Raw genomic sequence first — 16,729 nt, 5'->3', positions numbered from 1 at the left:
GAGTAATTCTTGTTTACATTTCCATCCACCTTCATTTCCTCTTGCTTCCTGCCAAGAATGTTTTCCAGGAAGTTGAGGTGTCAGCAGGTCAGTGGCTGAAATGCACTTCAACTATAAAACCACCTGCACTACTACATATGGTTCAGGAGTTCTGCTCTAGGCTGTCAAAACCTGCACAAAGTGTTTTTTCAACCAAGAATGCCCAGGATCACATTTTGCCACGTTCCAGTTAGGGTCTTGGACTGCCCTCATTTCTCTCACTGTCAATGAACAACTAGACAAGAATACCACCTTTATCTCATTAACAAGGCTCTTAATTCCCTTTATTTTAAAATTCTATGTACATATGAATGATCTGTATAATGTACACTCAATATAGAAAGTTTTTATATACTGGATAATGTATAGAACATTTCACAATTACACTAATTTCTTACATAACATGTCAACTTTTTAAGGTTTTTTTGCTGAAGCTTCATCAATTTGGTCAAGCCAGTTATACATACAAATGTCTAATGCTGTTTGATCCGAGGAAGAAGATAATGTTAATGATTAAGGACATGAGTGAACTGGTGCAGGAACAAACCCTTTCAGGTCATGTTCAATGGAAGTGATCACATCAGACTGAGAAATGAAGGGATGCCCTTTTAGTGGGGTTGGTGAGGTCAAAGTTATTTTAGCCCAATTCCTCTAGACTGTAGCTCAACTCCAGTCATGCTAATTCAGAAAATATAAAAACTAGGAAAGTTTGATTCACAGTCTTGTAAACAAATATAAAGGAACAAAATGTGCTTATGTACAACAAGAAAAAATTCTTGTGTACCCATTTCAGCTGATCCACAGAGTGCTTTCTTGTGTTACAGTGTGGAAGTTAGAATCACTGACTTTTCCTAGAAAAAAAAGTCATAGAAAAAAGGAATAACACTGTCATAAACACCTGGCAAGGCAGTAAGTTCACTTCAATGTATTGGAGGAAAGTGCTGTTCCTCATCACTGGCCAGTCTGCCTTTGTCTCTTCCACAAGGATTTCCAGTCCTTAGCTGACATCTCCCACTTCGTTGTCTACCGGGGGTGGTACGTTGGGCATTACGGATGATGTCGTCCCTGCAGTGAGGTAACCAGCAACTCCAGGGCCTTTCAGGAGGAAAACAAAAATTGGGGATTAGTTCTCCTTCTACTGGGTGACTGAGCAGCTTTATTCCCCTCTGGTAACACTCAGATACATCATCTGAGCCAACCAGACACCTTACACAAGAACATTTAAGAGTTTTTCTTTACATTTTCTAAAATTTAGGAACACTAGAAACTAAGACTTCTTAGTCTAGCAAGTGGAATAGCTTGTGGGGACCATTTTTGGGCTTGCTCAGGTTTTTTTTATTCTGATATGCCAAATAAGTGAAAAAGAACCCCAACCACCTGCATTACCCATCTCACCTTCCATCGTGGAAGCAACAGTAAAGCAGGGATGGCATTCCTTTGCTAAAGAAAGGCCCTGCCATGGAATTAAAGTCAGTTCAGGCATGTGTTCAACTACTGGGCTCCTTGTGTATCTTTTCAGTGTTTTAAAGGTTTTTCCCAGCTGCACAGTTCCAGGAAGCCCAATGGGCTGCCCCATGAAGAAACAGAACTACCTAAAGCTTGTCTAGCCAGCATTTTGTGCCTTCAGTTGGAATAAAGTGACAGCATTCTTGGGATACAGAAATTCTATACTGGAGATGCAGGACTCACACCATTACTAAGTTTCTACGTTGATTATAATAGGAGCAATCAGCCCTGCAGGCAAAGCCCCTCTCCCTGGAATTAAAGCCTGGAATTAAAAATTTAGTCATATTGAAATTTTCAACAAATGCAATAAAAATTTAGGTTGCAGCATGAAGTGTTTTAACAGTAATTTTTATCATATTAGTGACTAGAAAACTGATCACTCACAGAATGTTCCTGCACCAATACAGCAATCAACTTGGTCTCAGACCTCCAGCCTACACTGCCAATATTCAACATACTAAGTTCTGCTGGGTCCTCTACTCTTCCCCTTTAAGCCATTCTCACTGAGTTCTCCCAGATTTACTATTCTTTCTTGCCCCACCCTCCTTTCTCCTACTTCAGCCAGAACATCAGAGCGTGGTTGGTCTCCCTGCAAACAGTCTCACACTACTTCTGTGAGGCAGAGAGCAAGGCAAGCAGTGCCTCTGGCAATAAAAAGCTCTCTGGCTGCAGGAGGGGACTTCTCCTTGCCAGCCCATCAGTGGAACCTGCCAAGTGTCACACCCACTGCTACCCATCCTAGTGCAAAAATTCCCCATAGTTATCTCGTGCCTCAAGCTCTTCCATTATGAAGGAATCCTAACACAGTTCCAAAGCTGAATTCCTGTGTAGCACCAGCAAGTAGCAGCCAGTGCAGGTGTCAGTGTGGTGTGTCGGTGCTGGGCATTTGTACAGCTCTAGGACATGCATCTGTAACTCGGAATGCAGCGAGCGCAGCGTGCGTTCTGCGAGGTGGTATCTACCTGCTTTAGAGAGCTACACAGAAGTTAGCAAGCTGCCTGACACAGCAGATCTAAAGCCCACTTCTCAGGTGAAGGGGACTGCTGCCAGTTAGAAGGGAAGGAGAAGAGACACCTGAGGGAAGAGAAATAAGCAAGGGAAGTTTCAAGGGAAGTGCAAATAGCAAAGCAATTTGAAGCAAGACATAAGGCAGAATACAAGATAAGAGAGGTTAAAAATAAAGCTTGGTTTCCATCTACACTTTGCATTTGTACAGCACCTTCATTCTACATTGGCAAGCACTTAAACATTAGGCAGTTTAAAAGCAGCATGGGCCTTAAGGCCATTGGAAAACTGTATTGCCCCCAGTCTCAAGCCTGACCACATCTGATATAGTTTCAGTTCTTGGCCAATAATCAATCAGCATTTATGAAATTTAAATTTATAGTATTTATGAAAATACCAAGGAAATTCAATACAAACTGAATCAGTTCCAGTGTTGTCAAACTGGTATTAAACAATACAAAACCAGAAAACCCCGGTTCAGCGCTAAAGCGCAGAGTCCTGTGTGAAAAAAATACATCAAGTGTTCCAATAGCTACTCTCAAAATACAAGCAACTACTTCTAGAAGGTGTAGTTCCTGACTTGAAAGACTCAAAATACATGCTAGTATCTTGCAGTAAAACTTTGGCCATCTGATTTACACCTCATTAGTTCAGTTATACTCAAAAGCTTTACCAAGATTCCTAAATTGGGTTAGATGAGAAAGTTCCTTGTGGCACATAGCTGTGTCCACACTGGCTTGTCACAAAGGACTTTAAAACCTCACCTGTGAGGCAAAGCTTTTAAGACCAAGCATTTGTTCAGCTGATGGCTACTGAGGAGTCAGAAGCTTGCAGACAGTTTGCTGCAATGCCATTATTTGCTACATCTGAAAATATTTTATGTGATAGTGATGTTTTGGACTGTGATACTGTGTCTGTCAAGTGCTCAAGTGAAGGAAGAACAAGAGCAGATTTGCAGTGACATACTGATCTGGGATTACGTCTGCACCATGCAAGGAAGTTCCCTCAGTTGCCAACCTTACTGTGCACACAGTGCACAGCACACACAGCTAAAATGCTCTTCACTACCAGCAGGGCTGGGGTGCACCTGAAGTGCCATTTCAATCTTGGTGGCACCAGCAGGGGAGCCACCCAAGGTGCACCACTGCAGCAGTGAAGCAAATGCTGCAAGCTCCACGTACAGGCACGAGGCCACCCTGTCAGGCCACTGATTCTGGCTGGAACATAGCCTCATACTCCAACCTATTAGCATTCCAACTTTTCCAACAGTACAACTACCTGCCTAACCCTGAAGTTGTGTTAATTCACACAGCTAACTGATATAGACAGGTTCTAGAACTGAAGTAGACTGATCCTAAGAAAGCATGGAAAGCTATTGTCATTCATCAGTTTCAATTACATCTCTGCTCTATCACTACAGAGTACTTGCAAGTCTCGCCAGTGCCCAGATCCTGTTGCTAAGTATGTACAGTAAAGACTATGCAGAGAAATTAATTCTCAACCAGCAAGAAGTTTACCTTTTAGTAAGTGTTTTAAAAACTTACTGTATTTTTACAGCACTGACTGTTCAGACCACGATGGCACTAGATCCTGGGGATAAACAGTAACTCCAGAGTCCAGTGTGACAATTAAGTAACAGTTCAGTATAATTCAGAACATAAACAGGAAAGAGTTGCTAACCTGTGAGGTATCCTGATGTTTGTGTATCAGAAATGAACAAGTCGTGTTTCTGATCCTTGAAGGCACTCCAAACAGAAGAACGGGACAGAATTTCATTTACCTGCAATATTTGAAGAGACAACAGAGTGAGCAAGTGCCATTTGTCATGTTCTAGGTAAACAAACCCATTTTCTATTGCCAAACCATTCTGAAGGGATTACACCAAAGAATGTGGCAGTAGTTTAGGTTGCAATATGGAATTTGTGCACATTTCCAAGGAGACTTGCTTTTCCATGTGAATTGTGCTGCTGAACACAACGATCGAAAGAAGTTATTCAGTAGCTTCACTTTATCCTTTGTTCCCCAGAAAGGTGACAAGGAAAAGCAACCCTCGAAGCTGCCCTTGCCACTCACTGACAGCTGAGGGAGAATAGGACTTTTCCTGTACTAGAGCAAGATAGGGACTACTTGGAAGAAAGACTATTCAAAGTTTCCTCCCCTTGAGAAAGCTTTCAACAAAAGGGTAAGAGGAAGGCATTAAGAACTAGCACAGTTACTGGGACAAATTTACTTAGATATACATCCATAATGCTGCTGCATTTATGTATTTATTTAAAAAACAGAAGAGAAATTTACACTTATAACACAAGTTCTGAAGTGTTGTCAATTAAAGATAACCAGCTCATAAAATATTGCTGCACTTGTGTGGGATCTCCTGAGGTGCTGAGATCCCACACACTTGGAATTTGTCTTTTTTATTAGTGGTCTTCACATGCATTGAACCAACGACTTCTCCACAAGCAAGAGGTGAAGAAATTCCAAACCATAATCATTTTGCTGTGGCAGTGCGCTAACACTTTAGGGGGAATGATGTACATGACAGCCAGAAGATTAAAAAAGGGATGTTCAGAGTTTGGTACACACCTACCAAGTGTCAAAGCCCAGATAAGGACTTGTGAGTACTCACCTGTTCCCCATACTGCAGGCTACGAGACATGGATTTCAGAGTCTTAACAATCTGAGCTTTTGTTGCAGATGGGCTCTCCAGGGTCTCAAGACCAACACCTTCAAGCAGCTTCAGAAGATAAGGGACCAAATCTGCTTTCAAAGCCTGCAAACATACCCAAATGAGTTGTCTTAACAGAGACAGGAAGTTCCATAGAGAATTTTGATATCACTAGCATTAGTGTGAACCAGAAGTGCGAACAGGTATTACTACAAATGCCAAGATGAGTCCATTTTTCCTGAGCTGTATGAATACAAACAAGAAAAAGCAAAGATACTGTCCAGCAATTCTGCTCTATCTAGGTGTAAACTCAGTTGAATTAGTTGGCATTCCACTTCACTTTCTCAGAGGACACAACACTACTCTGTGCATTAAGCTTGAATGCTCAGGTAACATCCTAGAACAGGTCTGCTTTTTAGATAAAACACTTTTCCAACAAGAAAAGCACATTAGTTAAGTGTCCAGGAGGCTCCCCAGATGCCATTTAAGTTGAACAGTTTAAATACACCACATTTCTACAGTCTGAGATTGTACTACTTACTTGGGCTACTAAGTCAGTTTGTTCCTTCTGAAACATTCGATTGAGTGTTTCACAGGCTATCCCAACCACATCCGATCTCTTCTTCATTCCATTCATGAGAGGGCCAATGGTCTCCAGTGATGCCATCGCTCTAACACAAAGCTGTACAGAGAGAAACATCCTGAGGACTCTACTTTGTGCCAAGATTAATGGTTATTGCAGGTATGGTCAGCCAACACCACACATTTCTCAGTGTTTGATCTAGCAATTCTCCATTAATTAGCTATAGGTCCCTGCTCACTTGCAACACCATACTTACAGTTAGAATAGTCCTTTTAGGAACACTACTAAACAATACAAGTACCTCCAGCTATGCTTTTCTCCCCTCAAGCATTTAAATGATTCAGTACCTCATTGTCTGACAATATGTGCATGACACGAACGGCACTTTTAGGAATGGCATTGTTCTTGTGATTCATAGCCTGGATTATCTTGTGAAGATGACCAAGAGGAGGAACTTGATCAGCTAGCTGAGGCTGGGCACTGAACAGGCACACAGTTGCTGTGGTAATGGTTTCTAAAGTTTCCCCCTGCAGAAAATTGAAAATCAACAGAAAATGTAAGTCAGTAAAGCCTTCTGTATCATCGTAATAACAACATTTCTCACTTGCTTTGCATTATATTTTTTTTCCTTAATGCTTGTATATCATTTTGCTCTCAAACTGTTAAAACAACAAGTGAAGAACATGATTATCAGCTCCAATAGTGGCAAACATTCACTAGTTCCACAAAGACAGATCACACAGGAATTCCTAAGCAGTATTTCTAGTGTATTGAGAATCCAGTGTATCTGGCTAAGTTGCTTGGTGGAAGCACTGATAGCATGGATGTTCAGGTGACCACCTGAATTCCTAAAGGATTCTGCAGTCTGTGCAGAAGCACTCATCATACTCTGTGTATTCTGCCTGCCTCTACAATCTGCTGTCACATCTTTGTAATAAAGGTGCCTGTTTTATTCAACATGCTAGTTAGCTTCCATCCCGCAAGTCTAACACAGAATCTGTCTGAACACTGTTTAAAAACTAATTTTTAAACTGCAACACATTTGCTGTACTCATTACACTAAGGTGGCAGCCTTAATCACATAATTTATACCAGAGTGGGAACTTAGTGTTGCAGAAGGACAACAAAAGTCTCAAGAACAGAAAATTTTTAGGTGGTGTAGAACAAGTGCCATTTTTTTAGGTTGGTCAGTCATGGAATAATTAAAAGACACTTCATTTGTTAAGCCTCATCTCTAGCACAAAGTAAGTATCTAAGACTTAACTGAAGCTAATTCTATGGCTTCAGGAACTTTAAAAACCTTGACTCATGTTCAAAAGTTGCCTAAACATATCAGCACACTTTTAGAGAGAGTCAGAAAGCAGACAGAAAGCCCCATTTATGATGGGAATAAAATGTGAGAATCTAAGCTTATCAGAAACGAAAAGACTAAAAACTTAAGAATGCTAAACAAATTCAAAGCACAGAATCAGAAAAAAAATCATCTTACATGGGGGTTATTTTTCTCCAGTAGTTCAGTAAACTTTTCCAATAGTGCAATGAGAAATTCTCTTGGTTTCCGTAAAACCCAGGCCGGCTGGGCAATAAAAATCCTGAGGAAGACTCCCCCCACTGAAAGTTCACCTTCTGCCTCACCATACACCACAGCAAAGTCTTCAGGCAGCTGTTGAATTGTAAAGTAGAAGTTATTGACAAGAGTATTTGAGAGACCTAAAACTGTTTCTCTAAGTGGGCAGGGTCACTAACTGTATTCTCTGAAACAGAGCTGTGCAAGGCCAACAAACCCTTCGTCTTGAAAGAACATGAGGTAAGAAGTGACAGCAGAAAGAACAGTGCAGTGCAGGCAGGACCACTACAGTGAACTTTTCTTTCAAAGAACACAATTAACTGAACCTACAACTGCAACAGTGGCAAACCCTAGTCCAAGAGAAGCACCAGCAATGAGGCTGATGATACAACAGCTCTTTCCTTCCTTGCACACTTCAGGGAAAGATTTCTCACCATCACTCCAGGGAAGTTCCCAGTTTTCATCTGGATCAAAATAGACATTATGATGTGTTCAGAAACTGGTTTAATGTTGAACTAGAGGGCTATTGGAAGGAAGTAATGTCTAGCTTTTCACAGATACTGGGAATCACTACATGCTGAAACACCTCATTGATGGGACTGATGCAAGGGAATGGCTTAAGGACTCGAATATTTTTTGAGACCCAGTGACTTACTAAAGTTACTTCACATTTACCAAGAACAGGTTTACTATGGCTATGTAGTGACAGGACTTTTTCCAGCAAGCCAGTGATGTCTCAATATTCTCCTTTGTTGCTGACTTTTGATGAGTTTTAGAATCACCTAAACTATCAAAATGTTCAGAGTATGCTGACAGTGGTTTTATCTATAAGTGTCTCATTTCAAGCTGCAAGCTAGTAACAATAGCATCAATTCAACATTAAACCAGTTCTGTTTTCAGTTATGAACAGTTATGTTTACAGCACAGCAGTGAACTCCTGTTAGTACTTTAAGAAAAAAGCCTGTTAGAGTCCAATACAAGCATCTATTATCATGTGGCTTACAGCCTCCCTGGACACACCCAAAGCAGAAACAATATACTTTTACCTTCCAGTTAGTGTCAGGGTTGTCCCTCTGAAGTTTAAAGTGCCTTTAAAAAGAAAGTAAGTTTTAATGAGCAGTAAATGAAGCAGTTGTCTTCTCTACATGACACCTTAGTCTCCCTCCATCATTGTGCAGCAGCTCCAGTTTCTAAGTTCCGTTCTACCCCCATTGTATCCCTCCAAATCCTACAGCAGTGAGCAAATACCTGGACTGTGCACAAACTGCATCTGCATCACTGACTTACTGGTACAGTACATAAACAATGAACAAGTTTATTTCACTGAAGTCTGGCTTGCAAGAATTCTACTTTTTAGAGGCAGAGCTCTGTCTCACAGTTCTACAGCTACTCTGGTTCACTGCCAGAGAGTGTCTCAGTTAAAGATAACTGAGTCAGAAGGTTTCCACGTACTCAAGCATCATTTCTCGAACTGTTGTTGATACTTTCTCTCTGGAGCTGTCATTCCAAATTAATTCTGGATTTTCATGGGTTCCCTCAAAGATATGAACAGCAGCTTCAGGGTTGTCTCTCATGGCATCCATGAAGACTCCAGGTAAAAATTTCATTAGTGTGATTCTAACCTAGAAGGGATGAACATAAATTACACTTAGTCTATCATATGACTAACTGACAGGACAAGCTCACAGAAATAGAAAACTCTACAATGTCCAACTGTCTTTAATGCAAGAATTATCAAGTGCTAGACTACAATACCACAAAACAAAATAGTGCCATCATTTCAAATAGCAATAGCCAGTGACACTGAAATCTAGGTCTCTACTGTAAAGTCATTACAAATGGAAACCAAATTGCTTATACAAGTTACTGTACATACAACAGTTTATAGAAGTCTGATCACAGATTAGAAGTTAAATTTTGAAAAAGCCTGATTGCTCCTTACATGAGTCTTTCAGACACAGAAAAGGATTTTTTTGCTCACCTTTAGAAAGATGCAGGTAATATCAAGAAAGAGTTCCAACATGGGCTGTTAAGATTCTTACCTTTGGACCCACCAGCTTATCTGCAGTCATTTTAGCAAAAAGCTCTGCCGTTTGGGCTCGGACCTGTGGATGAGTTGAGTTGCAAAACATATCTAATAAGTAGATCAAAGCACCTGTAACAAAGAGATAGGAAGCATCCAATTTAGTATATTTTTCTGGTCACAAGTAGTAGAAAATCTCCAATTCCACACTGATTATTTTAAAGGGAAGAGTGGCCACTCCATGCACTTTAGGCCCATTGTTGAAGAAACATTTGCTTTCAGTGTAGTACTGTACCTTTTGCCATGGCCTCTTTAATTATTTTTGTGCTAGATGTCAGAGCATACAAAGTTTCAAGGACAAGCTGCCGACCTGTCAAAATAAAGAGCATTTAAGAACTTTGTGTCACAGAGAATGAAGAAGGGAAGATAAATGTAACTGATCTCAACAGAAAACTGTATCAAAACTGCAATAAAGCTTCAGAAAATTACAAGCTTAGGGATTTCTGCCTACACTGCATTAGTTAAGGAATGTCAAATCAATCCCACATTCCAATACAGCATAACTTCTTAATTAGATGCTAATTAGCTAAATTCCCAGGAATAATTTGTCCATGGAACACTACACAATTCAGAAGTAATCAGAGTATCTGCATTTTCTATGTTTCAGGTCACACATTTAAGACAAAAAACTGGTCATACACAACATTTTTGTAATCCATCCTTTGGATATGATAGTCAGTAATGTCTAAATCAGCTGACAGAAGTGACTTAGTATATCACAGGGCCTGTGATGACAGAGATGGTCTAAATTTTCCTTTTGTTTAAAAAAATTATCTATTTCTATTCCTGCTTCCTGTCATCTTCTTAAAAAAATGGTGATTCCTGTTTGGTAGCTCTGCTTTTCTTATCTAGCAGGGGAATAACTGATAGCTAAAGAAAGGACTGAGCATAGAAACACCATGCTTCACTGAGGATGTATTGCAGTACTGTCTTTACTGCTCTCATTAATAGCTGAGCAACTGGAATGGAGCACAGCAACAGCTGGGAAGCCTGAGGAAAGCTTTGTTCCAATATATAGGTGTTCTTACTGTAGCTTCTATTCATAATCCAGCTCTCTATCTTATAAAGCTAACAAGACCATTGTAACCTAAAACTCAGAGCTAATTTCAGCTGCATTCTTATAAATTCCTGAGTTGGAAACCCTTTCCCTTGCAAGATGGAGAATCCTATGGTACCTACTTGAAGGTAAGGAATGCAGGAGCGCCAGTAAGTTGGCAAGGACCATTGCCTCAGCAATGTTGTTAACACATTCTTGATTACTTGTTACTATGTTCACTACCTGCAAAAGATCAGAAACAGCACTTGATTATACTTCAGCTATTCAGACACTTCAGAAAACCCAGTGTATGAAGTCAGCCAATTCACTGGCCACCAGAACTGATATTTACAACATTTATTCCTGCCACCAAATTGTTTTGTCACTTCAGGCAAGAAGGATGCAAAGACACATGCATGACACATGTTCCTCCAAGGAGGAACTGACACCTTGGAACCCCAATCTTAGCATTTTTAGATGCTACTCTAACAGCTACACAAGCAGGTTTGTTTATGGTGATTACATAAAGCATCCAGACAGGGAGGTTGGGAGTTTGTGGGGGTTGGTTTGTTTTTTGGTTGGTTTGGTTTTTACCTCCAGAGCCAACTGCTGCACCAGGCCAGCTCCATGAACACGCAGAAGGGAGAATATCAACTTAAAGTGCCCTATGCATTCACACTCAGAACCTGCAAGAGACCAAATAAGTTACTCTCCATGCCAGCCAAAGCATTCACTGAAGGCCAATTCCCATGCCCATATTTCACTGTACAGAGAGGTGTTACAGACTAAAGAGCTGCATGTAGTCAGCCACAGAAGCTTCAGTAGCTCATACAGGACAGCACCTGCTACAGAGTTAGAATATTATGGACTCCTCTCTATTAATCTAGCTTCCACAGAATTTCAGGTCAACAATTTTTCAAAAACAAGAGGGTAACTCCCCACTCTAAGGAAAGTAAGTGATGTAATTCTTGGGCTACCTAGTTACTTGCATTCTTATAAAACAACTAAACAAATTCTGTCATTTTATTTATCATTGACAATCAAAACCTATTGTCTTCAAAGACACTTGCCCTTTCAAAATGCCCCAGCTCAGAGCAGGCTTGCTGTCTCCAGCAGGAGCAGCTGCCTTCAGGTTTATAATTGCAAGCACAGAGAACATCCCAACCAGCTATTATTAGATGCCACAACAGTAACATGGTTTGCTTTCAGAAGTAGCACATAATACAGTAGGAAAACATCCTAATAATTTATCTCAGGCTTTTCCACTCTATACATTGATGTCTGCTCATTAAACTTTGCTGCCCACTCTCAAGAGCATCTTCTCCTCTTGCTTTACTACAACCCTAACACAGGTGCCATTTTGGTTAACTAGCACAAAGTACTCAGTTCAAGGAAGATTCTATGATGCAAGGAAGATTAAAAAACAGTTGAAGATTCTTTGAAGGATTACAGAAAGTTTCTTTCAAGAAGTTTAAGTCTTCCTAGCAACAGCAGAATTGAATTACATTTGAAATCTAATGATTCAGATACGAAAATAGATAAGGCTCGAATTTAACTCAAAATTTTGCTACATTTACTGACAGTGTTTTCCAGGTAAGGGAAAAAACCAGCAAGCTTATATGGCTTACTAACAATGTTAAAGTCTGTTAGCAAGCAAAAAAAGCTTCTTTCTCACTGGAAGACACAGACTACAGAGGTTCAGAGTTTTTAAGGCTGCCCACAGAAGAGTATACTGGGGAAGCTCAGTTTTAAGCCTACCTGGGTTGTGTTTTATGACGTTTCTCAGAGCCTCCAGGGCCATTTCAACTCTCCGTAAGCGATCTCCATGTTGATTGGACTCCACTTTCCCAGTCTGAGTTATCGCCATGAGCGTATGAAGGTACTGTGCTTGTGAGCCTACGTAATCCAAGAGGCTTGCAGCAAATGCTTTAGGGAGCTTTGAAGCAGAGATGACAGCAGTTTTAGCTGTGTGGTGCAACAGTAGCCACAGCAGAAGAAACTGTATCCAAGTAACTTCTACATTTCACATATTCCTTTCTTCCAGACAGGCAGATCTTCTCTATGATCACTATAACACCTGGATCACATTAAACCCTATTTCTATCTACATATACACTTAAAAAGCTGCACTACTCCAACAGATCTGTGTTTGCCCATACATAGAGATTGACTGTAAAGCAATAGGCTCTTCCTGGAATTACTGAATCCACCCAAGTGTCTGCATCACAAGCTTGTAGAGAGAAGTCACTAAGACATTATGAGAGACTTGGTCTCTTAATTTATTCTGCTCCAGGAAAGAGCTTTCTCATAACATGCTGATCTTGAAGGAAATTTCCATAACATTTTGTATTTCCTCCATTCTGTTTGCACTGACAGATAAACAGGAAGAAGTAGCATTCCAAACACTAGTTTTAACAGAAAACTTTTTAGCTACATCTCACCTCTAGTTGGAAGGTAGGGACCTCATTGTAGACTCTAACAAAAACCTCTCCCACAATAAGTTCCTTTGCATGGTCACTGAAGACAAAGTCAGATCCATAGCTCTTGTCACAATCACCCTTTAAGCAGAGATAAGCAGCACAAGCTCAGACAGAAAATCTTGTAGGAAGTATACAGCTATAATCCTATCATGAAATAGGCAATACTTGAACAGAAAACTTAATGCTTCAGCAAGTCAGAAGCTCAGACTGAAACATAACACGAAATGAACAAGCAAAATCTTAGGGTTTTTTGTTTTCTTTTAAAAACTACAGAATGAAGAAAGTGACTTTGGGGTAGACAACAATGGATACTTGTATTAACCATACACTTGCATCCCTAGAGTATATAGGAAAACACAAAACAGTTTTTTTAAAAAATAGTACTGAGATTTAAAGTAAAGAATATCTTACTCTCTTAATCATGCTTTCTTGCTGAGATTCCAAAAACTCAATTAATTCAGCTCGTGTCCCGTTGTTCCAGATCAAGTAGGGGTTCTCTGTGTTACTGTTAAGCATCTTCAGAGTCTAAGAAAAGGAATTTATACAATGTAGCACATTTACAACAATTTTGGACCGTTTTGCACAATAATCAGCATGTTTCATGGTAATCTCATTAACAGCTAGACTAATTACACAAGTAAGTTTAAAGTAGGAAACTTCCCATATAGGAAAAACATACAGAAAAAACAGCATGTGCAAGTTATGTGGTAAAGTGCAATCTAAATTTTAATTTTCTGTTTGTTCTGCTCTTAGACACACTTACTTCAGATTCTCCATCCATTTTTGACAGTGAGCAGCAACTACCTGCAGTATCTCTTTACAGATGACTTCCTTGGCACCACTTTTTAAAAGTTAAACTTAACCTTTGCTCTCCATCATCAATATGTCCTTAAGCCTTGAACAATTAACTCCACTTTTTTGTTCCTGTATTTGTTTTGCAAATATTAGTCTATAAAGCACTGTTCCTGTCCATAGTGCTTGAGGCTGAATCAGTTTCTTTTCCCTGCAGTTACCTCAACTGCAAATAAAAATCACACTGCTGTTCTCAGTATTAATTTGGTCAAAGAGATTTCAGTGTTTTACAAGTGACCAGCTGCTCCTTTTATAAATCACTAGAGAAAGTTTTGGCCAACAGATGCTTACCTCAGTAGGACTGACCACAGCAAGTTTTCTTGCAATGTAGGGTGTCAACATTCCAGCCAAGCTTTTCCTGATTGCTGGGTTTTCAGGAGTAGCTTGTTCATCAGAAAGATACCCTCCAAGGCGACTCAGGGCCAGGAGACTGAGCTTAGCAAGGCTATTTGCTACCTCCTGAAAAATGTGGAGACAGTTTGAGAAAACCTAGAGCTTTCTTCTGATAGCAAAAATTTACTCTTATACTGTTTGATGTAGATTAAAAATGTCTTGCATGAAGTCCATTAGAAATCATGGGCTTTGGCAGCTTTAACAGTTCAACGCTTTAAAAAACAAAACCACCAACAACAAAAAAAACACTCAAAGAGTACTCATCACTTTACAAAAAAATCCCTTCTAAAACTTTCTGTTGATGTTACTCTTCGTGCTATTCAATGATTCTAACAAATATTTGAATACACTTGGTCTCTTAGTAAGAGATGGCAAACAACAGCCACTGATTGTTGACAGCACCTCAGCAACATTACCTGGTGGTTTGAATCTTCACTTTTCTGAATCCCGCTCTCCTCCAGTGTATAGTCATAGTTGAAGAGGTAACCCAGTAAGTACCACAGAACTCCAGCTTGGAACAAATGTGTTTGTAGCCAGTAATCTAAGGCAAAGGAGCTAACACACTCTACTCCTAAAGCAGCTACTCGTGGTATGGTCTGGGGGGAGAAAAAAGAAATTTGCCTTAAAGCCTGTAACCAAAGAATGCCAACTGGTTTCTGTATATAAGATTTAAAAGCCCAAACTTGCTAATTCTGCAGTACTATCTAAGCAACCCAGAGACAAGACTGAAGAAATTATGAAGACATAATTTCTGCAGCTGTAGTATTCATAATCAACAACACAGCTAATTAGTCAGCATCTTTCAAAGGGAAGAGTACTTGAAAAGTTATTTCATATGATTAGAAAGAAGCATTAATGAACTGCTGGGAAAGCAACTCAGAAATGCAGCAGAGATTGCCAGGAGAGTTTTTTATGGCAATACATGTGTCCTGTAGGGACTAAAGAACACACTAGCATATACAGTCAATTACTAGAATCTGGTTTTAGTCTCACCTTTTCACACACCCCACATGAAAAGTTAAAGACAAGCTTTCCTTTCTTAATTCAGACAAAATTAATTATTTTTATAACATGAGGCAAGTTCAAAAGAGCTAAATGGCAAGAAAACTTCTTAAATATTGCTCCCATAGTTTATGCTGACTTTAGAGTCTATCTGCTTATGCAAGGCTTAGTTGTAGTACATTTATTTGCTAATTAGGTACAGTAAGCCAAACTGCCTAATGTGTCAGTTAAAAGGCAAAAGTAGCTGAATCTTTAGAGGGGCTGCAGTTTAAATCTACAGTTTAAATGGATTCAAATGCAAGTATTGAAACAAGGCAATTGAGTTCTGTAACTCATGATTTGCTGGGATCTTACAGAAGGGTTTGACCAGGCACTGCAACTATGAGGAAAGGCTGAGAGAATTGGGTTTGCTCACCCTGGAAAAGAGAAGGCTTCAAGGTGACCTAACTGGGCCCTCAAGTACCTGAAGGGAGCCTGCACAAAAGAGTGAGAGGGACTATCTACAACTGTATGGAGTGACATGACAATGGGGAAAAGGCTTCAAACAGAGAAAGTAGGTTTAGACCAGACAATAGGAAGTATTCTTTACTGTGAGGGTGGTGAGTCACTGGAACAGAGTGCCCAGAGAAACTGTGAATGCCCCATCCCTGGCAGTGTTCAAGGCCAGGTTGGATGCAGCTCTAGGCAATTTGGTCTAGTGAAAGGTGTCCCTGACCATGGCAGGGGAACTGGAATTAAAAGAACTTAATGTCTCTTCCAACACAAACCATTCTATGATTCCATGACTGTCTTATCTGCCCAAAAACCAGAATATTCCCCTAAACATTTAACAGTTAAACATCCATTTGGACAAGGGAAAGAAGCACTCACCTTGCCATAATACAGTAGTCTACAGAGGTCCTTAATTATGTTAGGCATTTCTGTAATCTTCTCTCTGCAGTCCTCAAACTGAGCTGCAACACTATAACACTTACTAATGTATCCACATACCTACAAAACACAATGTTTTATTGGTTCCAAGAGGAGGAAAAATGCATATTTACAATTGTATTTTTTATATGTACAATACTAGATCAATGTTTTTATTATCTATACACACACATTTGTGTTTATTATCATATTTTACATATATATACAATATATATATTCAAACATATATATATATAGTGCAATTTTCTGAGAAGACCATAGACTCAGTTAAAGCTGCTGCTTTAAACTCACCTGTACAGACATATCATCTGGCTTGCTAGATCGAGTCAAGACTGCTACACAACGATTAAATGCCTCTTGCAATACCTGTGAGGATTGGATGATGCACAAATTCAGTCACAACAAAAAGGGGTAAAAGCCAGCAAAACCAAAACATTAGCTGGTAAAGTCATTTGTAATGGCTGAAAGGAAGCATTTGACAAAAATCTGCTGCCTGCATAAGTGGTATGGAGTGCAAAATTCCTTGTAAGTACTAGTAATGATGCTTTAAGAGCTGACAGTCTTCTCACATGTGAGCTAATACCTCAG

General features: G+C 39.8%; 1 protein-coding gene across 3 annotated transcripts in view; it reads right to left on the bottom strand.

The window, feature by feature from the left end:
* Nucleotides 1-292: 292 nt before the first annotated feature.
* The window catches only part of DNAJC13 (DnaJ heat shock protein family (Hsp40) member C13), a 56,261-nt gene continuing 39,824 nt past the window's right edge, over nucleotides 293-16,729 (bottom strand). For 2 of the 3 annotated variants that reach the window (XM_063155835.1, XM_063155842.1), the window contains 19 exons: nucleotides 16,433-16,507; nucleotides 16,082-16,201; nucleotides 14,626-14,805; nucleotides 14,108-14,275; nucleotides 13,376-13,489; nucleotides 12,926-13,042; nucleotides 12,243-12,420; nucleotides 11,079-11,170; nucleotides 10,628-10,727; nucleotides 9,684-9,758; nucleotides 9,408-9,520; nucleotides 8,818-8,987; nucleotides 8,412-8,454; nucleotides 7,288-7,461; nucleotides 6,146-6,325; nucleotides 5,757-5,897; nucleotides 5,177-5,320; nucleotides 4,231-4,330; nucleotides 293-1,134 (listed from right to left, as the gene is read on the bottom strand). In XM_063155835.1, coding sequence (XP_063011905.1) covers nucleotides 1,037-1,134; nucleotides 4,231-4,330; nucleotides 5,177-5,320; nucleotides 5,757-5,897; nucleotides 6,146-6,325; nucleotides 7,288-7,461; nucleotides 8,412-8,454; nucleotides 8,818-8,987; nucleotides 9,408-9,520; nucleotides 9,684-9,758; nucleotides 10,628-10,727; nucleotides 11,079-11,170; nucleotides 12,243-12,420; nucleotides 12,926-13,042; nucleotides 13,376-13,489; nucleotides 14,108-14,275; nucleotides 14,626-14,805; nucleotides 16,082-16,201; nucleotides 16,433-16,507 — 2,382 coding nt within the window. In that variant the 3' untranslated portion in view covers nucleotides 293-1,036. Of the gene's footprint in view, nucleotides 1,135-2,507; nucleotides 2,620-4,230; nucleotides 4,331-5,176; nucleotides 5,321-5,756; nucleotides 5,898-6,145; nucleotides 6,326-7,287; nucleotides 7,462-8,411; nucleotides 8,455-8,817; nucleotides 8,988-9,407; nucleotides 9,521-9,683; nucleotides 9,759-10,627; nucleotides 10,728-11,078; nucleotides 11,171-12,242; nucleotides 12,421-12,925; nucleotides 13,043-13,375; nucleotides 13,490-14,107; nucleotides 14,276-14,625; nucleotides 14,806-16,081; nucleotides 16,202-16,432; nucleotides 16,508-16,729 lie in introns of all 3 variants that reach the window. The other variant, XR_010027663.1, reaches the window with a different exon arrangement.

Source organism: Melospiza melodia, chromosome 1, assembly GCF_035770615.1.
Source record: "Melospiza melodia melodia isolate bMelMel2 chromosome 1, bMelMel2.pri, whole genome shotgun sequence".
Classification (NCBI taxonomy): Eukaryota; Metazoa; Chordata; class Aves; order Passeriformes; family Passerellidae; genus Melospiza; species Melospiza melodia.
This window is presented reverse-complemented; position numbering and strand designations above follow the sequence as displayed.